The sequence below is a fragment of the Eurosta solidaginis genome, chromosome 5, assembly GCF_040869045.1.
Source record: "Eurosta solidaginis isolate ZX-2024a chromosome 5, ASM4086904v1, whole genome shotgun sequence".
Lineage (NCBI taxonomy): Eukaryota > Metazoa > Arthropoda > Insecta > Diptera > Tephritidae > Eurosta > Eurosta solidaginis.
Genome location: NC_090323.1, coordinates 268,270,338 through 268,295,580, shown reverse-complemented (window position 1 = coordinate 268,295,580; position 25,243 = coordinate 268,270,338). Strand labels below are relative to the sequence as shown.

At 37.8% G+C, this 25,243-nt stretch overlaps 1 protein-coding gene across 12 annotated transcripts in view; it reads left to right on the top strand.

Moving 5' to 3' along the window:
• The first annotated feature begins 13,788 nt into the window (after positions 1 to 13,788).
• dally (division abnormally delayed protein) overlaps positions 13,789 to 25,243 on the top strand; it is a 398,607-nt gene continuing 387,152 nt past the window's right edge. Inside the window, exons 1-3 of one of the 12 annotated variants that reach the window (XM_067790405.1) lie at positions 13,789 to 13,936; positions 14,268 to 15,097; positions 18,351 to 19,084. In XM_067790405.1, coding sequence (XP_067646506.1) covers positions 18,709 to 19,084 — 376 coding nt within the window. In that variant the 5' untranslated portion in view covers positions 13,789 to 13,936; positions 14,268 to 15,097; positions 18,351 to 18,708. Of the gene's footprint in view, positions 15,098 to 18,350; positions 19,085 to 25,243 lie in introns of all 12 variants that reach the window. The other 11 variants (XM_067790410.1, XM_067790409.1, XM_067790408.1 and 8 more) reach the window with 11 other exon arrangements.

Here is a 25,243-nt window from a genome sequence, read left to right as displayed (position 1 = left end):
AGTCTCGAAATTACCCTCACGGGATAATTGACGGATCCCTAAAACTATCCAGAAATGATGCCGGAAAGGTCCCCAAATTATTCCCTAATAGTCCCGAAATGACGCCGATGGAATCCCGGACGGATCCCGAAAACCATCCAGAAATGATGCCGAAAGGGTCCCCAAATGATCCCGTATTAGTCGCGAAAAAGTCCGGAAATGACCCCGACGCGATCCCGGACGGATACCCAAAACCATCTAGAAATGATGCCGGTGGATACCCCGAAATGATCCCGAAATAGTCCCGAAATGACCCTGACGAGATCCCGGACGGATTCCGAAAACCATGCAGAAATGATGTCGGAAGGGACACCAAATGATCCCGAAAAAGTCCCGAATTGGCCCCGATGGGATCCCAGACGGATCCCGATAACCAACCCGAAATGATGCCGGTAGGTACCCCAAATGATCCCGAAATAGTCCCGAAATGACCCCGTCGGGATCACGGACGGATACCGAAAAAATCCTGAAAAGACCCCGATGGGATCCCAGACGAATACCGAAAACCATCCATAAATGACGCCGGAAGGTACCCCAAATGATGCCGAAATAGTCCCGAAATGATATCGACGGGATCGCGGACGGATCCCGAAACCATTCAGAAATGATGCCGAAACGGTCCCCAAATGATCCCGTATTAGTCGAGAAAAAGTCCCAAAATGACCCCGACGGGATCCCGGACGGATCTCGAATAACATCCAGAAATGATGCCTGAAGATACCCCTAATGATCCCGAAATAGCTCCGAAATGGCCCCGACGGGATTCCGGACGGATCTCTAACACCATACAGGAATGATTACGGAAGGGACCCAAAATGACCCAGAAAAAGTCCCGTAGTGATCCCGGAAACCGTAAAGAATTTATCTCTCAAAGGTACGCAAATACCGAAAATACCCCGACGGGATGCCGGACGGATCACGAAACCCAATCCACAAATGATGCCGGAAGGGTCCCCAAATGATCGCGAAATAGTTCCGAAATTATCCCAGAATAATCCCGAAAATGTTCCAAAATAACCCCGACGGGATCCCGGACGGATCCTGAAAACTATAAAGAAATTATACCGGAAGGGTCCCAAAATGATCCCGAATAAGTCCCGAAATGAACCCGGCGGGATCCCGGACGGATCCCGAAAACCATCCAGAAATGATCCCGGAAGGGTCTCGATATGACCCTAACGGGATTACAAATAAGATAAAGCTAATTATAGAACCATGTTTATAAGGCAGCAGGTACGTTGGAGCGAATGAAGAGTTATATAGAAACATACAGGTAAAGCTAATAAAGGCGTGCTAATAAAAACAATTGGTGGAGGGCGGATTGCGGGAGGAGAAGGAGGGGACCACTGATCGTTTTTCCAAAATTGTTTAGATCTCGATCTATATGTACCAGATACCAAAAACTATTGATTTGGGAGAAAACGTATACTGAGTTATAACAATTTATAGATTTTACACCAGAGGGGGTGAGTAGGGGGAGAGGGGGTGCGGAGGGTGTCGCTGCTAATTTTGTAAGCCCTCGACTTATTTGACACATTGAGTCTGTAATATTGGTGAAGGCTCGTATACGTAAAGTTATAATGTGTAAAAATTATTAAAAATAATTTTTCGAAGGGGTCGTGGGAACCCCACCCCCCTTTCCATGTTCGAAAAAAATTTCGCTAGTAGACTATTGTCTGTGTCCCAAATTTCATCAAATTCCGTGTAGCCGTTCTGGCGTGATTCAGTCACAACGACGAAAAAATACAATAATTAAATTATAATTGTTTCTAGGCGGCGACCTCCCCCCTTTACAAAAAAATATAGCCAGTAGATCCTTCTAGACTATTGGCTATATGCGTGCCAAATTTCATTTAAATCGGTCCAGCCGTTCTTGCGTGATCGAGTCACAAAGTCAAACGTCTGGACAAACATCCAAACTTTCCCATTTATAATATATCGAGCCCTTCCCGCAATTTAAGTGTAACCAACAAAAAGTAAATTTTACAGTAGAAGGTTTTTTGTAATTATCTTCTGATAAAAAATAGCTACTATCATGAAATTTGGTATGTGTATAAAATATTTCTTGAGCCTACAATTAAGACTGCGGTTTTTGACCACACTGTACCGAAAGTACTGTTATCTGTACTTACGTGTTTTTTTGCTGTCATGTTGGCTCACTTTCCAAACACTACTTTGTTGGTTACCTTAAATTTTAAGTTATTCAATTATATTTTTCAGATTACATAGGGACACATTTAAGGCGTATTTATTGTTATTTTTTAGTACATACATACATTTGAAATTAAAGGAAATTTATACAATTCCAAATTTGAACACAATATATTAAACAGTATTGTTGTAAAGAAAATTCAGTCGTCTTCGTCTGTCTCAGGCAATGTATCCATTATCTTTCCAGTATGGGATAAGCTAAAATATTCATATTGATATTGTTTTGGTATGATATTCTTTTCGCAAAGAGCTTTTAGGTCGTTATATTTTGAAGATAAAATGTGTAAGAAGTGATCATAGAAGGTAACAGGACCCTTACTAAGTATGAGAGAATTTCGTCTTGACCGCACAATTGTACTGAGATCGTATACCTTTTTTTCGCTATCGTCAAAATAACCATAGTGTAGTTAAACCAATGGAGAATTTTTTTCGAAAATAGCGCAACGCAAAGACGTAAATGATATTTTAACTGAAGCTGGAAGCAAAGCTTGAGAAAAGGTTTTCCAATCTGTAAAATCCGAATTATGAATTGAAATGCATGTATAATTTTCTGGTATAGTTCTTGCGTTTGAAATAGTTGTATACCATTCACTTGGAGCCCAAACATTTCTATCGCGAATAAAAGGCTCAATAGTGCTATGTATGGAGTCTACGGGGATCATGGTATGCCCAGGCAACAGGTAAGTTAATTTAATGTGCTTTATGTTAGCAGCCCTCTCTAAGAAATATATTATCATTGCTTGCATAGCTCTGTCCCTGTTCTGCCCAACACAACTCTCACAATAGAGACTTATATCAGAACGAGTCCCCCTTTCATCCACGATATTTAAGTATTGGAAAATTGCACTGGAAATTTCCACGTTTTCCATCCGATTCACCCCATAAAAATCAATAACCGTTTCTTGTGCCGTTTTCGTAAACGCTTTCATTATAAAAAGCATATTTCTTGAATAGAAAAGGTTTACGTTTCTTCCGTGTGGTATGTTCAATACTTTCTGAAGGTCGAAACTGGCGCAGATATACGTCCCATTCTCTTTGCTTTTTCTTTGGTCCTCTAAGAAAATCTTTTGATTTACCTCTGTCCCGTATGTGCATTTTATGTTCCTCAGTTTGTTGTAAAATGTTTTGTGCTTCTCTGTTCGAATTCTTATACTTTTCACAAATAATGCATTTGTCCTTTTTTATCAAATGGAAGCCTATATGGTATTCATTTTTGGAAATGGTACGAAAAACTCTTAGGGATAACTTAGCTTGCTCCTGGTTTGTATTTATCAAGTGCTGCGTGTAACACCTATACAAAGTTGGCACGTTTCGAAAGTACTGTGGAAGATATAACTTAGTGCTTTTGTTCCTACAATAGTGGGAAGGAACTGCTGGTAGGTATTCAACGAATGATTTCAAAAGAGCCACATTTATTTCGTCAGACTAATTATGGGGTGGAGGTCTTTTTTTGGTCAGGCAAGAGGTATTTGAAGAGTTATGTTTTTTTCTAACACATATTAACGTGTTTTGGGAAATATTAAGTGTTTTCAGTAAAAACTGCTGACAAACTTTACAACTCCTTTCGTTATAGGTAATGAAATATGCATAGCTCCACTGCTTTTTAAGGCTATCTGATGTTCTCCTTTGAACGCATTTCCGTGTCATGCACGATAGAAGCCAATCTCTTTGTGGTATCTTGTTGCCTAAGTCCCAAAAGTGTTCATTTAGCACCAACCGATCTTGCTCACTAAGCTTTTCACAACACTTGCTTCCACACTTTTTACCTACGCAGGGATTTGGTTTAACTTCATACAGCTTTCGTTTTTTACCCCGAAGTCTTTTAGGAAGTTTTCGTTTCTTCTTATACCCTCTTGTTCCAACGCATATCTCGTTTTCTAATTCCCCAGAATATGTCTTTTCAGATTCAATATCGCTATATGCCACCAGTGAGTAATTCTTGATCGTTCATTGCTATAAAAACACAGTTTTGTTATTTTATTTTAAACATAATATAAAATAATTAATCATCGTATTTTGTAAAAGCTCCATATTAAAATAATAAAACAATTTTATTGGATTTCACGAACTTAAGCAGAAATGATTTGTATCAAACTAAAATATATATTTTCGTTTTCAGCCATATTTTTTTTCTTTTTGCAAAATGGTTGCTTAAATCATGCATATACAGTATAATTGCAACAAGTGCTTTTGCGAACAATATAAATATACACGATAAAAGTGAAAATAAACATTACTCGTAAGATACCACAGAGACGCACTTTTGAGGTAAGTAGCAATTTGCGGTCACAAAAAAAGTAAACAATCCTCAAAATTCACTTATACTAAAATTTCCTTTTGATTTAGCTTGATAACGGTACTATTCTCTATTATAAAAATTTGTGAGATGATTCAAATCATGCAAAATTATCGGTTTTCAGCAAAAAACTAATATCTGTATTTTTGTTGGTTACACTTAAATTGCGGGAAGGGCTCGATATATTAGATATTAGTTATATATGAAGTGAGCGTGAATAAATATTTTACTAGCTGATGACCTTTGATCTAGATTTCTCATGTTGGCTAGAAAGCACAAATCTGTTTCTCTTTAAGGGAATATCTTTACCGATGAACCATCCCTTAGTAGCAATATTGACTAATTTTTCACTCATAAAGAAACTCCTAGTAAATAGGATTTCATAGTTCAGAGAAATTCGCAACTCAAAAATATTTTAATATTTTCATTGTAATTTCTTTATCTATAATATCGAATTGATATTTAATCCACTTCAGTCGCTTTGTAAATTTTGCTCGTTATTACAGCGGTTATCGGAAAACGATCCGCGAAACCGCAGGGTGAAATATTATTAATGCATTCCAACTACTTTTAAGGCGTTATTGACTCACATCGCGTTATAAACCTCAACACGTTCCCACGCCTCTTTTCGATTTTCGCAGTTTAAATTAATGACTAATCCTACCGACCGACTGAATATGCCAAGTGTTAATTCTGTACATCCTTTCGTAGCTTTGCCGGTTGCCTGAATTGCCCTAAAGGTACGCAACCAAAAAATGTAACAAAACGTAAAAACAATGCTATAAACAAAGCTAAGTAAGAAATGAAATGAGTTTATGCCATTTGGCAGAAGGAAGCATCAAAGAATTGATGTGAAATTAAAAAAGCTGCCACATCATTAAGATAAAGCTATAATTTATATTATGAAATGTGTTTTTGCACGTACTTTTGATGTTGCTGTCCTGCTGTTGTTGAGTTTGTTAGTGTTGCTATTGCCCTATTTTTAGTCAGTTAACATTTATAAATACAACACACACTTTGACGCATACAAACGCCAAAGTGGTCCTTAACGCCTGCAAAGGTAAGTTTGTGCAACGTTGTTAGCTTGGCCGGAATGTGTTTGGGTTTGAAGTCGTAAACAAGAACACACATGGAGCATATGGCGACTCTGAATATGAAAAACAAATACAACAACTAGAATTGAAAGCTCGGCAAGACTGAGGCAATGCATTGCTGTGAGAAACACAAAAGGAGCGTGAAATGGAACAACAAAATTAAATAATTTTTTTTTTTTTTAATTAAATGATTCGAAATGATTTAAAGCTTTTGATGAGTCAGAAACCTTGTTTTTTTCATAAATTAGACAAGTCATTACGAGTTCCAAAATTTATTTGAAAAAAGATTGAAATAGCTTAAGTATAAACGATAAAATTTAAAGAATTTATAATTTGAAAGAGTTTAACTCGAGCATCTCCTTCTGATTTCGTGTTATTGCTAAACAGATCCTCAAAACGAATGTTACATCTGCTTATTAAAACAATAATACATGCTTCTAGAGCGAAGACGAATTTTCAGACAAAAAAAATATATATAGGTACTAGGCCACCAAAATGTTTACTCTCCCTTTTTTAGGCATGCGGTCTAGATCCGTCTACTTTTATCTTACAGTAGCTTTCTGCTTTTCAGCACTAAAAGGTTGATGGAGATGTTTTCGTTGATTTTTTGCACAGCTTTGAATGACACTTTGCGATAAGCGGAGACTGCTCTCAGAGCTACTGTTTGATGTTACGATCTTACAGCGATTCTTCTTCTGAAGCGTCGATATTTGCCCAGAGTTAGGTTAGTATAGTATCATTCCTAGGGTGACGTTTTGGTTGGCCTTGACTGAACTTTAAGTTCAAAAGCCATGCCTGGTCTGCCCTACGCAACTGGACCCATTTTTGCTTCTTGCTGTTCACGATGACTGCAATTAACTGCTTTTTCAGTCTTTCAGTTCAACCTACCTACCTCAGTCTTTGTAATCCTCAGCTTCGAAATTAGCTTGTTTCAAGTGATCGGCTCTTTAGTGCATAATTTCGAGACGCGCTTCTGCTTATGTGCGTCTTAGACGCTTCACGTACTCCTAACAAGAATGCGATGTTTAGTCCTGGAACTAAACGCGTATGGTATTACCATGTACTTCTCCTAGCTAGGTCTTTCCCCAACTCTGCTGTTTCGCTTGAGCACTCAATGCCTTCACATAAATTTTGCCATGACAGTCTCTGTAAATGAAGCTGCTGATGGAATGTGTCAACGCCACCGTATGGCTACGAACTGTGGGCAAACGCACTTGGGAAGAAAAATCGCTGTGAGCTTCTAACAGCTGTATAGCGATCAGCAGCTCTTAGGGCAGACCCCGCTTGTCGCACTGTATCAGGACCACCCGTACAAGTACTTAATAGAACAATATCATCGACCTATTAGCGCATTTGTGAGGTAAATTGCTACAAATGCTCTCTCAAAAAATACCTGCACAAAAAAGGCCGAAGATCTTAAGTGCAGACGTGGACGATGCTGAACACAATTTCTTCAAAAGCTCGCAGCAATTATGGTCCATCAGGCAGTTTCAATCCCAACCCACAAAAAAAACGAATTTCATTGGTTTAACTTCACTTTGAACACTCTAAAAGATTAAATTCTTAGGCTGACTACCGGTGTGAAAGCGATAAGCGTTGCTCCAATATAAAGATAGAAAGCTATGAAAACTACACTGAAAGAAAAAGACTGGTAAAATCAACTGAAATAAGGGTCAATTCAACCGAAATTTCTGTAAATTTTTATCCATCGCAACAAGATATTGAATCAACTGCGCGCAAATCGTTGATTCGTAATTGGCCGTTTTAGTTGTCAAATGAACAGAAAAGGTTGTTGCGACAGCTTTTACGAAAGTACCTATGTTGCCATATAAATAAATAAATGTAAGGCGCGATAACCTCCGAAGAGATTTTACGCCGAGCTTCTCTTCCAATTTGCGTCGTGCTCCTTTTTTAATTTTTCTTACAAATTGGCAGGACGGGACCTACTTTTTTTATGCCGACTCCGAACGGCATTTGCAAGGCAGATGAGTTTTCAATGAGATCTTTTCATGGCAGAAATACACTCGGAGTGCTTGCCGAACAGTGCCGAGTGGCGAGGCCCCTTAGGAAAATTTTCTTCTAATTGAAAAACCTTATTTCTAAAATTTTGATGTTGCTTTACCTGGGATGTGAACCCAGGGTCTTCGGTGTGGTAGGCGGAGCACGCTACCATCACACCACGGCGGCCGCCATATACATATGTAAATATGTGTATAAATATAGTACACAGCATAGATAAGTGCAAAGTAGAGAGCGCAGTGAGCGTAAAACTCTCTTTGAAATTTGCTCATGTATTGACTGTTGGTCGCTGTTGAAATGACCAGTGAGATCAATGTGTAAACAAAAAATCCAGTTAGATTGATTAGGAATCTGTCAATTTTACAGAATTTTGTTAACTTCAGAGCTACAATTTCACTTCTGTTGAAATGACTATAGTAATTTGTTCGCTTGGCAAAGAACTCGGTCGAATTAACCATAACTCGATCAATTTCACCGAATCTCCGTTAAGTCAAGAACAACAGAACCGATTTGTTGATTTTACTAGCACCATTTCTTTCAGTGTATTTCTTATTTAATTGTGTAAAAGATGTTACAGTGCCAGTAACATTTGAAGCTTGTAAAAAATATGAAAATAAAAATTGCGTCTCGTCTAACATAGCTTATAGCACTCTGTCGTTTGCTTATCCCCATTTTCAGAAATTTCTAGCTCGAAGCAAATTTTAAAATTTGTCAAAATTATATGAGTTTAACGCTTCATAAAAAGCGAATTTTTTTTCTTGAATTTCGGAGGGAAATCGTCGTAGTATTCCAAAAAACTAAGTTGTTGATGGATGAAAGGGTGGTAACAAGGACTCCCGTTGTTCCCTCAGTAGTCCCCGACTGTGGCTATAATAGGTAGCAGCAATTCCTATGTAAGGATGTCTACAGAGAGGTGGTAACATTTAATCTATGTGAGGTCTCTTAGTGACTGACCTGTTCAGCCCAATCTAACTAGTCATCCCGGTTGCTCTTAAAGTTCTTTCTTCGTTTTTCCTCATTAGATCGATCGGAGTCCAGCAGGTTAAGGGTTTAGAATAAAAGGCACACCTGTTGTAACAAGTGGCTAAAATACAGGGACCGGAAGATTCGAGATTTAAAAAATCTCACTACGCCTGCCGCTTCGATCGGACTGGTACCTTGGTATCCGGGTTTATTTCCGAGTAAGGACTATTGATATCCATAATGACACCAGAGGTGATTGTTCTAAGTTCGTCTGACTTCGAAGCGTTATATGGTCATCAGAGTTCTCGTTACAGCTTTCAGGAACTTTACTAAGAACTTTTCATAGTTAATGAGGCAACACGGTATTTTGGGATTTATATATTGTGTCCGCCGTTTTTTGGAATTGACAAAAAGAGATAAACAAAAATGTATTGCAACAGAAAGAGATTTAACGCACCAGGTGTTGGTTCCAATTCCATGTTATGCGCTTTTTGAATAACGTTTGACATCATCTTTGGCTTTCTTAATTAATTGCCATCTGAATTTCATTATAAGTCTGAGGATCGCAATTGTATCACCAATGCCGATACTGTTCTGTGTTCTGTTACAGTCTGAATATTGTCGTAGAAACGGCCAAACAGCCAAAACAGAAATCAGAAATATGTCGAAAAAGTCACGAGTGAAAAAACACGAGTGCGAAATGTTTTAGAAGTTTTATTTTGTAAAGCAATTATTGTATTGGATTATGCGGAATTTGCTTGTTTGCTGTCAACCATTCAATGTTAAGGGGGAAGGGCTATATAAAGCAGGAATAACATAACAAAACAAAAATAAAAACAAGTAAGGAAGGCTAAGTTCGGGTGTAACCGAACATAACATACTCAGTTGAGAGCTATGGAGACAAAATAAGGAAAGGGGTAACCCTGGAATGTGGTTGTATAACATGTGTATCAAATGAAAGGTATTAAAGAGTATTTTAAGAGAGAGTAGGCCATAGTTCTATGGATGAACGCCATTTAGGGATATCGCCATAAAGGTGGACCAGGGCTGACTCTAGAATTTGTTTGTACGATATGGGTATCAAATGAAAGGTGTTACTGAGCATTTTAAGAGGGAGTGGGCCTTAGGTCTATCGGTGGACGCCTTTTCGAGATGTCCCCATTAAGGTGGACCAGGGGTGATTCTATAACTTGTTTGTACGATATGGGTATCAAATGAAAGGTGGTAATGAGTATTTTAAAAGGGAATGGGCTTTAGTTCTATAGGTGAACGCCTTTTCGAGAAATCGCCATAAAGGTGGACCAGGGGTGACTCTAGAATATGTTTGTACGATATGGGAATCAAATGAAAGGTGTTACTGAGCATTTTAAGAGGGAGTGGGCATTAGGTCTATAGGTAGACGCCTTTTAGAGATATCGCCATTAGGGTGGGCCAGGGGTGACTCTAGAATGTTTGTACGGTATGGGTATCAAACGAAAGGTGTTACTGAGCATTTTAAGAGGGAGTGGGCATGAGGTCTATAGGTGGACGCCTTTTCGAGATATCGTCATTAGGGTGGGCCAGGGGTGACTCTAGAATGTTTGTACGATATGGGTATCAAACGAAAGGTGTTACTGAGCATTTTAAGAGGGAGTGGGCATTAGGTCTATAGGTGGACGCCTTTTCGAGATATCGCCATTAGGGTGGGCCAGGGGTGACTCTAGAATGTTTGTACGATATGGGTATCAAACGAAAGGTGTTACTGAGCATTTTAAGAGGGAGTGGACACTAGGTCTATAGGTGGACGCCTTTTCGAGATATCGCCATTAGGGTGGGCCAGGGTGACTCTAGAATGTGTTTGTACGATATGGGTATCAAATGAAAGGTGGTAATGAGTATTTTAAAAGGGAGTAATCCTTAGTTCTATAGGTGGACGCCTTTTCTAAATATCGCCATTAGGGTGGGCCAGGTGTGACTCTAGAATGTTTGTACGATATGGGTATCAAACGAAAGGTGTTACTGAGCATTTTAAGAGGGAGTGGGCATTAGGTCTATAGGTGAACGCCTTTTCGAGATATCGCCATTAGGGTGGGCCAGGGGTGACTCTAGAATGTTTGTACGGTGTGGGTATCAAACGAAAGGTGTTACTGAGCATTTTAAGAGGGAGTGGGCATGAGGTCTATAGGTGGACGCCTTTTCGAGATATCGTCATTAGGGTGGGCCAGGGGTGACTCTAGAATGTGTTTGTACGATATGTGCATCAAACGAAAGGTGTTACTGAGCATTTTAAGAGGGAGTGGGCATTAGGTCTATAGGTGGACGACTTTTCGAGATATCGCCATTAGGGTGGGCCAGGGTGACTCTAGAATGTGTTTGTACGATATGGGTATCAAACGAAAGGTGTTACTGAGCATTTTAAGAGGGAGTGGGCATTAGGTCTATAGGTGGACGCCCTTTCGAGATATCGCCATTAGGGTGGGCCAGGGGTGACTCCAGAATGTTTGTACGATATGGGTATCAAACGAAAGGTGTTACTGACCATTTTAAGAGGGAGTGGGCATTAGGTCTATAGGTGGACGCCTTTTCGAGATATCGCCATTAGGGTGGGCCAGGGGTGACTCTAGAATGTTTGTACGGTATGGGTATCAAACGAAAGGTGTTACTGAGCATTTTAAGAGGGAGTGGGCATGAGGTCTATAGGTGGACGCCTTTTCGAGATATCGTCATTAGGGTGGGCCAGGGGTGACTCTAGAATGTGTTTGTACGATATGTGCATCAAACGAAAGGTGTTACTGAGCATTTTAAGAGGGAGTGGGCATTAGGTCTATAGGTGGACGCCCTCTCGAGATATCGCCATTAGGGTGGGCCAGGGGTGACTCTAGAATGTTTGTACGATATGGGTATCAAACGAAAGGTGTTACTGAGCATTTTAAGAGGGAGTGGGCATTAGGTCTATAGGTGGACGCCTTTTCGAGATATCGCCATTAGGGTGGGCCAAGGGTGACTCTAGAATGTGTTTGTACGATATGGGTATCAAATGAAAGGTGGTAATGAGTATTTTAAAAGGGAGTAATCCTTAGTTCTATAGGTGGACGCCTTTTCGAAATATCGCCATTAGGGTGAGCCAGGTGTAACTCTAGAATGTTTGTACGATATGGGTATCAAACGAAAGGTGTTACTGAGCATTTTAAGAGGGAGTGGGCGTTAGGTCTATAGGTGGACGCCTTTTCGAGATATCGCCATTAGGGTGGGCCAGGGGGACTCTAGAATGTTTGTACGATATGGGTATCAAACGAAAGGTGTTACTGAGCATTTTAAGAGGGAGTGGACACTAGGTCTATAGGTGGACGCCTTTTCGAGATATCGCCATTAGGGTGGGCCAGGGGTGACTCTAGAATGTTTGTACGATATGGGTATCAAACGAAAGGTGTTACTGAGCATTTTAAGAGGGAGTGGGCATTAGGACTATAGGTGGACGCCTTTTCGAGATATCGCCATTAGGGTGGGACAGGGGTGACTCTGGTATGTGTTTGTACGATATGGATATCAAATTAAAGGTATTAATGAGGGTTTTAAAAGCGAGTGGCCCTTAGATGTATATGTTAAGGCGTTCTCGCGATATCGACCAAAATGTGGACCAGGTGATCCAGAAAATCATCTGTCGGGTACTGCTAATTTATTTATATATACAATACCACTAATAGTATTCCTGCCAAGATTCCAAGGGCTGTTGATTTCGCCTTGTAGAACTTTTTCATTTTCTTCTACTTAATATGGTAGGTGTCACACCCATTTTACAAAGTTTTTTCCAAAGTTATATTTTGCGTCAATAAACCAATCCAGTTACCATGTTTCATCCCTTTTTTCGTATTTGGTATAGAATTATGGCATTTTTTTCATTTTTCGTAATTTTCGATATCGATAAAGTGGGCGTGGTTATGGTCAGATTTCGCCCATTTTTTATACCAAGAAAAAGAGAGTTCAGGTAAGTACGTGGGCTAAGTTTAGTAAAGATATATCGGATTTTGCTCAAGTTATTGTGTTAACGGCCGAGCGGAAGGACAGACGGTGGACTGTGTATAAAAACTGGGCGTGGCTTCCACCGATTTCGCCCATTTTCACAGAGAACAGTTACCGTCATAGAATCTATGCTCCTACCAAATTTGAGAAGGATTGGTAAATTTTTGTTCGACTTATGGCAATAAAAGTATTCTAGACAAACTAAATGAAAATGGGCGGAGCCACGCCCATTTTGAAATTTTCTTGTATTTTTGTATTTTGTTGCATCATATCATTACTGGAGTTGAATTTTGACTTAATTTACTTATATACAGTAAAGATATTAAATTTTTTGTTAAAATTTGAATTTAAAAAAATTTTTTTTTAAAAAGTGGGCGTGTTCTTCATCCAATTTTGCTAATTTTTATTTAGCACATATAGAGTAATAGTAGTAACGTTCCTGCCAAATTTCATCATGATATCTTCAACGACTGCCAAATTACAGCTTGCAAAACTTTTAAATTACCTTCTTGTAAAAGTGGGCGGTGCCACGCCCATTGTCCAAAATATTACTAATTTTCTATTCTGTGTCATAACGTCAACCCATCTACCAAGTTTCGTCGCTTTATCTGTCTTTTGTAATGAATTATCGCACTTTTTCGGTTTTTCGAAATTTTCGATATCGAAAAAGTGGGCGTGGTTAAAGTCCGATATCCTTCATTTTAAATAGCGATCTGAGATGAGTGCTCAGGAACCTACATACCAAATTTCATCAAGATACCTCAAAATTTACTCAAGTTATCGTGTTAACGGACGGACGGACGGACGGACGGACGGACGGACGGACGGACATGGCTCAATCAAATTTTTTTTCGATCCTGATTATTTTGATATATGGAAGTCTATATCTATCTCGATTCCTTTATATATGTACAACCAACCGTTATCCAATCAAACTTAATATACTCTGTGAGCTCTGCTCAACTGAGTATAAAAATTGTGGAAATTGTGTGGAACGAGTATGATGAAACCATTTTTACCGGCATTTTCAGCCAACTCGCAACATCAATCCCAACACAACATCGACGAACATAAACAACGAACATGTGCGAATTAAACCTGGATGTTGGAAGCCATCTGCAACGAACATTAATCGGTTTTCAAATATTAAATGTAAAGAGTCGTTGAAGTGTTCGGACGTGCACAGTGATATAGCGGTAAAATTTAACGCGACTAACCGAGTCATTGGCAAAAATACTAAATAGAAAAGCAAAAAAGCTCACTTGAAGTGAAAAAAGGCCACAACAAAAGCAGAGCCAAAGGATAACCCACAATTGTGAGTGTAAATAGAAAAAGAAATTTATTTAAATGAATAGAGCAAGAAAAAGTGTATAAAAGTTGAATGTGGAACAAAGTAATGAACGGCGCGAGTGTTTGACGAAAATAAAATAAAATTGTTGGAATAATAAAAAAGTATTTGAAGAAAAGTGAATAGAGGAATAATTTAGAGTTGCGAATAAATCAAATAAATATCAATACTAAATTGAGTGCATATACAAAGTGTGGATTTGTTGTTATTCAGTTGATAACAATTATTGTTGTAATGCAAATAAGCAATCTTTAAGTGAGTTTATGAAGTATTTTTTGTTGTTCTTTTCTTTACTTAGTAAGTGCTGTCGATTATTATATCACAATTCCATTGAATGCTTTAAAATTATTGGCGAGTGCAAAACAGAAGAAGAAGAAGCAGCAGCAGTTCGACACAGCGATGCGAAAAGTTTATAATAAAAACTAAGCAAAATTAATTAATTGTCAGCGATCGCAACATCACTGACGTTAGCGTTGTCATCGACGCCTACGCGCTAAACGCAGCCATCCGAAGTTAGTGAACGAGAGAGGTGAAAAGCCAACTCAACAATTTATCTAGTGCGGTTACTGGGTGCTTATTAAAAAGTGTGCTCCCTTCCACCCTCTGTGTGAATAGTGCACTCGTTTCAAAGGTGTAGAGATACTTTGTTACCTGTCATTCATTTGAGTCAATGAACGAGTGAGTGAGTGAATCACACAAACAATTGCCTGGCTAATAAAAGCTGAACTGCACACAAGAAGCATCAGAAAAGAACAAAGCCACAAAAAAGGGTAAATCAATTCTGCGAGCGTTTCTTTTAATGGACGTTTTCGCACATTAAATAGCAACAAAAATAATAACAAAATAAAAATATTAGCCAACTTAGCTACAAACAAGTGAAATAAAACAGAACACGTAATTGTCTGGCCCTTCATTTGGTTGAGTTGGTTTTTTGCGCTGCAGCAGCGCAAGGTTTACTACTTACTCTCTGCTACGTGCTGTGACGCGTCGCGCACAATTCGATTGATAGACAAATAAACAAACAAACGTAGGGTATGATATATTTTTGATATCTTTTCGTGTTCGGTTTGTCTGTCGGTTGTTGAGATATCGTCGCACACATGCATACATTGTCACTCTCCTATAAAGGTAAATATATTCGCAATTTTTTTCATGCGGTATTTGGCTGCGTTGTTTATATTAAACTAGACGTGCTGTGTGTATGTGCATTAGAGTGTGCCTTATTTAAAAATGGAAGAAATTTGTAAAGCCACAAAGCCAAATTCCCCCTATAAATGTTGATTATCATCATAGTAAAGTGGCGTTTAAACGTGTAGACGTTTTTGGCTGCCGCGTATCACGTCACGCCCGCCATAACTGTAGTCTAGGAAGCACCAAAGATTGTCAAGTCTTTTTTCAAGTCAATGCTGGTATATTTTTTCCAGCGTCGGACTAAGTTAGATTGAAAGGGTGTGCAAAGGAAGTTTCGTAACTTCCAGTCGGACACATTTTGTGTGTTATGAATATCCCCTTTAAGTGCCGGCTGGAGACACACTCGCTTACCCAGATTCTTCCTAATTACTATTTAGTAAAACCTAGAAGCATAAGCGAAAAATCCACCTCAGCCAGACTGTCGAAGAAATCCGTGCAGTCTTGGGAATCGGCGAAGAAACTGATAAATTCACTCCCTATCCTCCTCATCCTGACAGCTACTACAGACGCCGCTTGTAAATTAATAAATGTAAGGCGCGATAACCTCCGAAGAGATTTTAGGCCGATGTTTTCTACAAATTGGCGGGACAGGACCTACTTGTTTTATGCCGACTCCAAACGGCCTGTGCTAGGCAGATGAGATTTCACTGAGAGCTTTTTATGGCAGAAATACACACCGAGTGGTTGCCAAACACTGCCGACGCAGCTTGTAGCGATATAAAATAAACATGTCCATAAGACAAGTTCGGTGAAGTAATGGTGTAATCCTCGATTTTCGTCCAGAAATTACTCGATTTTCGCCTGGTAGTCATATGGAGCTGTGAGACTCGTTTATATCCTTTTCGATTTCCTGGTCATCTCATTGGCACATGCGTTCCTTCCAATACTGAAGTGTGCGAGAACCAAGCAGAGGGAGACATTGAGATCATATATGAACGGTAAGCTTGACACCTCCGCATACGATCCGATTTTATCAAGTTTTATTCTAGTGCTTAAAGACAGTCTGACTATCAAAAAAAATGTTTACTATAGCTGTCTGTCCTTAGGTATCCTTGCTGTAACCGTGATATGAAAAAAAAGAGACCACACCATAGCGATCACATTATTTTCAGCAGGCGGCACTAAGGGAAACGAAAAGGAAAAGTTCTCTGGAATAAATCGGCTGAGCGGGTGTCGTACAGTACGCTTCAGCATTATGGTCGCTACGCCTAAGATATACAAATAAAAATCAGGGTAGCACACTCAGGACTACCACAGGTTCTCTCCCTATTACACCAGATCACAATAGGATGTTAAGAAGGCGGCTCTGTTTAGGTTGTCCCCATATAAACGATCCATTAACGCGGAGCTGCTTTCTGAGCGACTATTAGTTCTTAACCCAATTCATTTCACTTGGCGATTAGCCGGCAGGCTATCTACGACAACCATAAGGAAAATGTGAATTATTTTGACAACTTCTGTCCGGAGAACACCGAAATCAGTGCTCAATGGCCACATTTACCAAAAAAAAAAACCTCCCACCCAAGAATAAACGGCTCATGCTGCCTCAAATTTGACCTGTACAATGTAAAATGTTACCTATCCATACTAAACCCTGGCATGTGGAGGCATATTTCTGGGAAGTCTTCCCTTGAAGGACAAAGATCTAATATAAGGAACAGACCAATGTACATACATACATACTCAAGTAACTTGTACTGGATTATATACCTGCGACTAAGTAAAAAAAAAAAAAAAACAAATTAATTGGGAGGAACGGAATGAAGGTAGTAAGACATTTCGTAGAATCATTTCACCAAGCACAATCAACTTTCTATAAACATTAAATTGCGGTGATTTTAGTGATTGGGCATTACTGCAGCCAATGCTCCCCTTTTTAACACTTGACTGTCAATTGAACAGATGCGTTAAACATCAAATCAACTAATAAAAGCAATAAACTCGCGAGAAAACAAAGGTGACAGCAAAGCTTTGTTGAAGAAGGAAGAAACAGAGATAACAAATTGGCACAGCACTTGTCAATTTATAGCGAACTAACAGCTGGTGAAGTGAACAAGGGATGCATTATCTACGTCTATGGTAAATTTAGAATGTGTTGACAAGTATTCCACTGTGCCCCGGTGCCCGTGTTATTTTGCAGAAATGTGACACAGAAGCAACTGTTAACATTTTATATGCAATGCACACATTCATTCAAAACAAGATAAACAGTCGGGAATAAATGCTAAAAACGAAGCTGAAGCATATTGAATTGAAGGAGGATGTTGGATAGACGAGAAAACTTGTCATTTTGTGGTTCTGCCAAAATTGTGTCAACATCCTGATTTACTATTTGGGCAACGTCTTCATTTACTAGAGTAGCCCCGAACCCTGGAATAAAATTAAAATATTCATAAATCACTCTATCCTTGCTCTGAATTAAACTAGACGTAACAATAGTAACTTTCGCAACTGTGAAAACTAAACGTCGGTTTCAGTCTGGTTTCTTTATAAAAGAGAAAATTTTAGCTTGTATAAATTCAGAAGTGGGATATTATCAAATGTAGGGCTTACGTTTACAGTAAAAATAAGCGAATAAAAAAAGATACATCTATTTCCACAAAGCAAATTATGCCCTTGTGAAGTTGCTTTTGCCATTTCGTGCAGGTCCTGTGACTCAAACTTGAGATGTTCGACCTAAACATCCACTTTTAATGAAGTCTGAAGCACGGAGATGAGTTCGGCGTCAAAAGGGTTAAAATTCACTGTAAAACTATAAGACGAGTAGCTGTCGCAAATCTATTTGACGATTATCAGCTTAAAAAATCAAAACAAGCCTTGCCAACAGCTGTGCTGTCACCGAAAACAAAAACAGCACTTATTTCATTTCTTTGGCAACGTGAAAACACATATTAAAATTGTGTGACTTTATCTAAAAAGGAATGCTGCAGATAATTGCAAAAACGTGTTTCATAGTCCATTCAAATATTGCAGACGAACAGCTGATTAAGGCCTCATTAATTTGAGGTTGTTTTAATTGATGAATCGCTTAATAGACCAATGTCCAATGTACAAATTTGAAGTGATTCCGCACAACAAACAACTGCGTACGCTTTTCAAAAGCTAAAAAATACTTAAAAGTAGTTATCAATCAAGAGCACCAAATTTTAAAACCAGTTATATTTAATACATTTTACATAATTTTTTACAGTTTTATGCGAGTTGCGATTTCGAGCCATTTAAAAGCAAATATTTGTTAATTGTTTATTTGCATAATTGGCTATCAAAAGGCGAAGCCGACATTAGATATCAACAATTAATATACAAATAAAAACCGGTGTAAAATTAAATTGAAAACAAATCTATTCTAAGCGGACAAACAACGTTCAAAACTAAGCAAATTAAAAAAAAAAAAAAGTCCAACAATAAAGCCAAGCTAATCCCCGTCGTCTCCCAAAACCACAAACCAATTTGTAGAGTTTAATTGTGTTATCTTTTATACACACACCCACATACTCATACACATACACACAAACAGTTGTAAAAACGCACAAATTTCGCGCAACATAATGGAGACCAACTTTACCAAAGTTGGCAAATGCTATGCAACAGCAGCATCTACAAAAACAAAAACCGCAACCACGGCTTATGCCACTAAACCAACAAGCAAACGTCGTCGACGTCATCTCCTCCCGCTATTACAACTTTTCATTGTTGCTATTTTAGTGGCTTGCAGTTGCCTCGCGCTGGCACCAGCCAATGCGAAATATCTCGATGGTCATCACAGCCACCATGAGCATCAGCAGCAGCAGCACGCACATCATCGGCGTCGTTTGCAGCGCGATTCGAGCAGCAAAATTTCAAATACACGCGAACAATGCAACAACGTCCGAGATTACTTTGAGTCAATTGACATAAAATTGAATGGAAACTTTGAGGAAAAAGGTAAGTGCCAACAAAAAGTCATTAAATACCTTTAAGTGTGATAGAGAATGAAAAAAAAAAACAAAAAAAAACATGACAAAACTTGAAAAAACATTGTAAGTGCTTAACAAACTTAGTAACTATGCTTAAAACAAGTGAAAAGTGCAACTAATGGAATGCAATGAGTGGGCGGAGCTCGTACTTGCTTAGGTCCTCGTAAATAGACAGCGTAACGGCGTATTGGGTGGGTGTACCGTCAAAGTCCATTTAATGAAATGTCAATGAAGTGCTTGGAAAAAGTTTTCACTTTGAAAGCTTAGCTCTGCTTTGCAACTAGTTTGCTAGTTGTTGTTGTGCCATTGTAAAGATTAAGTGACCAAGTCAGTTTATTTTACCAGATCAAATGAGTCAAATAAATCAAGCGCTACAGACAAAACTGAGCCACAAACTGAATTACTTTTGAATTTTATGTCTAAAAAATGTAATAAAGAAAATTTTTAATTTATTGTAAAGTACAATTGCACTAACGGCAATATTACAAAGACACAAAGGAAAAATAAAAATTAAGTAGAGAAAGAGCACAGTAGTGTCTCATTGGACATGAGGGTCCTGAAACGGGTTGACCGTTATTACAGAACATAAGGAGTTTAGTATACTAAAATTTAAAAGAACTGCTTTCATTTACATAAGCCAATAAAAAAAACTTACGCTCACGGCGTTCACTACTAAGTCGTTATTACGACCATGGCGTCACAGAAATATTTGCCATATCAAGAGTCTTCACTGTTATTCTAGTGCTGACAGAAATATGTTATTTTAACAGTTATCATTGGTTTTTTAGGGTGCTAGTGATAACTGTTGAGTTAAAAGAACTATAGCTTTGCATGACGAGTCTTTTTTTGTCGATTCAACTGGTAAAATGGTCATTTGAGAATCGTCAATCTGTGCGAAGTTTATTCAACAGATATTTGAGATGGATGAAAATTTAAAGAAGTTTTTGTTGAATTACCCCGTAATTCGATTGATTTTAACAAATTTTTTTTTTGTGCTAGGATTTGACATTAACACATCCAACAAAGCTCATTGCCTTACGACTGACAGCATGTGTAGAGTTATCTCAAAACAGAGTAGAGGGAGATGATAGGACGAGGAAAGTTCGATCAAAAAGGTACTTCCGTATACTTATATACCGAGTGGTTCATGGAAAGAACAACCAATAGGTGGCGCTGGGATCGAAATGTTTAGAATTTAAGAATAAAAAAATTTTATATGGAAAGCATGGGTCATAAACCAGTTTTTATGGTTTCGGCGCACTAACACAAGTGTCGTTTATGGTATTAGCGCCAAACTTCAGCGCAATGACGCCACGTGACACCTTTAACCGATAACAATGATTCGTCTTTTAAAAACTTGTAATTATAGTTGTTGTTGCCATTGTTGTGGCAATGAAAACACTCTCCGAAGGTTTTTGAGAGTAATATCGATGTTGATGGTCCTTTGCCGGCTACAGATCCGGTACGTTCCAGTAACAAGCACCATTAAGGTACTAGCCTGACCATCTCGGGAACGACTTAGTGTGGTCACATGAAACCTTCTAGGCCATACCGCTCTGCCACCCCCTAGATCCATGTGGAACTTGGGGTCGCCAGAGCCTCGGCTATTAAAAAAAACAGAATTCACCACGGGTAGGTAAAGTTGACAATTGGGTTGGAGAAACAACATTATATTATATAAACTACAGGCATAACTGCCGCGGATATATTCAAAGCCCCTTATTAAATTTCGCAAAAGGAAGCGATACAAAAACACAAAAAAATTGTTCTTTAATCGCCAAACTGGTTGCGCTTCAGTGCTTGTACTTCAAAGCGCTGCATTTTAATAAGCAAATAAAAAAATCATTGGAGTATCAGAGCTGCCCAAGTTGTTTGTGCATATGTCGCACATAAACAAAAACCTGGAATGGGAGCAACGATGATGTGCGGGTGACGCTCCGCCTTTAACAGCAAAGTTTAACTAAGAAATTTCGCTGATGGGTGCAATAACCACAGCACAGTTTAGTGAAGTAAGCTAAATGAAAATATGAGAAAGCAACAAAGAGATAACAAAATATGTTTTCAGTTTGCTTTTAGCAATTTTTCATCACTGGCTTCGAGTTCATAGCAAATATTTTGCTGTGCAATTTAAGTTAAATGTTCACTGTTTCACATTTTATGTAGTGAATACTATTTTATTTTTCTCCTATTAAATCCAATTTTATTTTTTTTGTAGTCCCCAGACTTGTTTTGGTTGCTTTTTGTAATAGATTGAGGTTTTAGTAATGCAAACTTCATTCGGATCCTCATATATTCTCAAATAATATTGGAATTTGGCAAACGTTTGTTCAAACATTCCCAAACAGGTCCCGAAAATAATTTTGAATGAGTTCTGCGACGCAACCAACATCGCCTCAAACTAATCAAATCTGTTACTTAAATGATCCCGAGATAGTCACGTAATATGTATACCCGAAATAGTTCGGACGGACAGCAGATATAGTCATTAGTTCTTTTCTGTTTCATTAAATGTTTAGTGGTGTGGCCATTTTTTTGTTGCTGCTGTAAAATGTTGGGTAATACTCTACTTAACAAGAGCTCATGTACAGATTTAGCAATATATTTTAATTGTTTGGTATCGTCATATAATTTTATGGCATATAGCGTTTGCTCGTTAATCAACGACTAAACCACCGCCGCTACGATAATAAGTAGTAATCTTACCAACACAGTGACAGTTTCAATTTTGGTGATCACTTTGCTCAGCCCTGCCTAGGGATGTCTGTCTGCTTAATCGACAAGTAAATTTTGTTTAGGAAAGAAGGAAGAAATTGAGTTTATCACATCTAAGACCTCAAGCAATTTTTCCCATTGACCTTGTCACATTGTAGAATACATATCGATGTATTTAATACTTTAGTCATTTGGTGATATCCTTATTCGCCCCATTCAATTTTATATTATGTCTCAACTGAGCACCAAGAACTAACTGTAGTTACTACAACTCTGTCGTTCTTGAATCGAACTTGCACAAAGAACATAAAAAATAGCCTTGCAAAGAAGTACAAATAAACTGCTTGACCTCAGAAGACGGCCGGACACACAGGATAAGAAAAAGAAAAATAGAGGAAAGCGATGAAAATTCGTAACGCTGCGTAAAACATGTTAAACTCCGATCAAATTTGTTATTGGGATTCTTCATGTTAATATTGTTGTTGGATATGAATCGAATTGCTGTTGCCAGCAGAACTGACACCATTCAACATTCTCAAACTCACATAAATACGCACATACACACCCACACACACGCACACACATACACAGACAAACTTTCATTGAGAAGGACAGGTCAATTGTATAAGAGTAAATCACTTGCAAACACTTCAATAACAAAAAAAACAACACACATTATATAATAAAGCGCTAACACAACGACGAGAAGTATTTGTTGCAATAAAAAAAATAGACGTGTTGGAAAAAGAAGGAAGGGAACTAGAAATATTGACGTTGAAAGTTGTGTCCTGCTATAGAAAACGATAGTGCAAGCAAAAGGTAAAAAGACAAAGGCTGCCGGCTATTGTTTGTGGTTTTTTGTAAAGTGAAAAGTGTCGCCTTTTTATTTAAATTTAAATTGGATAAAGTTTTACTTTGTTGCTGTTATATGAAATATTTTCGGTTATTTATGAATACAAAGTACGGAAACAAATTAATTGGTGATTGTAGGTTGGCAAATGAGAAGGAGATGAGATACTATATAATTACTACAGCTTTTATGATGCTTTGGGTTGAGTGATCCCTTTTTTTGAGCGTGTTCTATGGAGAGACCAATTGCACCTATTTATGGCTAAACGGTAATGTCAAACGGGTCCTCTTTATATCCCTACGAGTACTGTTTTCCTTTATGCCCTTGCCGGACAGGTTCTCTTTACATCGTTTATGTTACTGTCGGACAGATCGTATTCATACCCCCACAGGCACTGTCAGACAAGTCCTCATTCTACCCGTACGGCACTGTTACCGATTTTAACACTTTGTTTAAACTCGAATACAATATTTTGAATATTTTTACGTTTCGTATTGTAAAAAAATAAAAATTAAACAAATATTTTGATAATTGAACATAAAATAAATAAACAAATGCAAGGTGCGGAGCGTGACCCCAGGATCTTTGGTATGGTTGGCGCAGTACGCTACCATCACACCACGGGAGTGATTTAACATTGACTTAATACCATTAAGCTAATTTCTGCGCAAACCACAACAGGCTAGCTTTTTTTGTGAATTCTTAAGTAATAATGAGAAAAAATGGTTTTGCCTTAATATTTTGGTTTTTTCGTATGAAAGAGCGTAGGACATCGTGAGTAAAGCATAGTGTCCTAGATAGTTTTTAAATTGTCCCAAAAGCGTCGTTAATCTCCTGCGAAATCTTTACCATGCCCGCTTAGGAGACTACAGAAAAGAGGCGAATAAACAAATACTATCCCTGACGATGTTTTTGAACCTTTTAAAATACTAGCCAATGAAAACCAAAAAATGTTTGGATGTACGCGAAAACAAACTGTTAATACGATACTTGACTCAATAAAAAACGTAAAACAGATATGTTAGCATAATATCACATCATAACATTATAAAAGTCAAGAAACATCATTTAACTTAACATATTTTTTTTATTTTATTCAACCACTTTCCTCATATATTCTGTCACCCTTGGCAAGAATCTCAATCATCTTTTTCATTTTTTGCATTCATCTTTAGTTTTACCATTTTATAATATATGATTTCTCTTAGTAGGTATCTCTATTTTAACTTCTTTTTCTACTGAGATTACGTTTCTCATTTTTATGTTAGTATTTCTAAATTATGTTATTATTTTCATATATCGACCGCTAAGCGCGAATACCACCCTATTTCGACCACCGTATTAAAAACACCTTTTTCCAGAAAACTTTTAAAGTACGGTTTATTTCTTTCCTAAATGCCCTGCTGCTCACAATTTTTATATATTCTGGCGTTATACAGGGCGTTTATGACCAAGTCCTGGTATAGAGCGTTCAAAAAAATAACAGATTTGTCTCCAAATTAATTTGACAAAGGATGGCGTAAAAACTTTTTCATATATGTACATATGTACATCAATAAATAACATAAATTTTTCGTATCGATTTTCTTAAGAATAATTTTATATTGTGTTTTGTTGTTTCCAAACAATTTATTGTACTTTTTTCTGTATAGAAATTCCACGAAATTATTATTTTTTAATTATTCAGAAGTGTGATAACGCGATAACCTTTACACGTTTAGGCGGTATCTATAATTTTTAAGATTTTTTAAAAAATTATTAGAACTCCGTGTAATGGTGACGGGTCCCACGTATACGACAAGGTATATGTGGTGACAACAAAATTAAAACTCAAGACAAGGATTTCCGCTCACAGATCTAATATTAAGTTAAGAAACAATTATTCAGAAAATAAGACGGCCTTGTCAGCCCATTTTAAAGATACGGGGCATTATCCAGACTTCGATAATGTAACTATTTTACAGGAGGAGAGAAATTATAATAAAAGATTTACTTTGGGAATGCTTCATATAGCGAACACCCCTAATAGTACTAGGATGAATTTTAAAGCGGACACTAACCACCGCGCACATGTGTATCGGAACTTAGTTTTAAGACAACAACAATGCGCGGTAGAAAGATCTCTCCCACAACAATTGGAAAATCAGATGATATATGTATATATGTATGCTTGTATGTCGTACTTTTGGCCACTCCATGTACTTTTGTTTTTGCAAAAATTTTGTTTACATTTAAGGTGCTTTGAAATATTGTTTATATTTTTGTATGATTATTTGTCTCCAACATTCTTAATTTTCGCACATATGGTTAGTCTGTATAACATACTCAAATGTGTAAGTGGTATTTGTTTTATGGTTGATTTTTGAAAATGTTATAATTTTGTTTTGTTTTGTTTCACAGTCCTGATGATGACTTCAGACTGAAGTCGAAATATCGAATATAAAATAAAAATACAAATATAAAATATTTATACTGCGTTTTTTATTTGGATAAGGCCTCGAGTTCATAAAATAGTTTAATAAATTATAATTTTTAAGTTCATAACGTTTCGCCACTTTTAAGCAA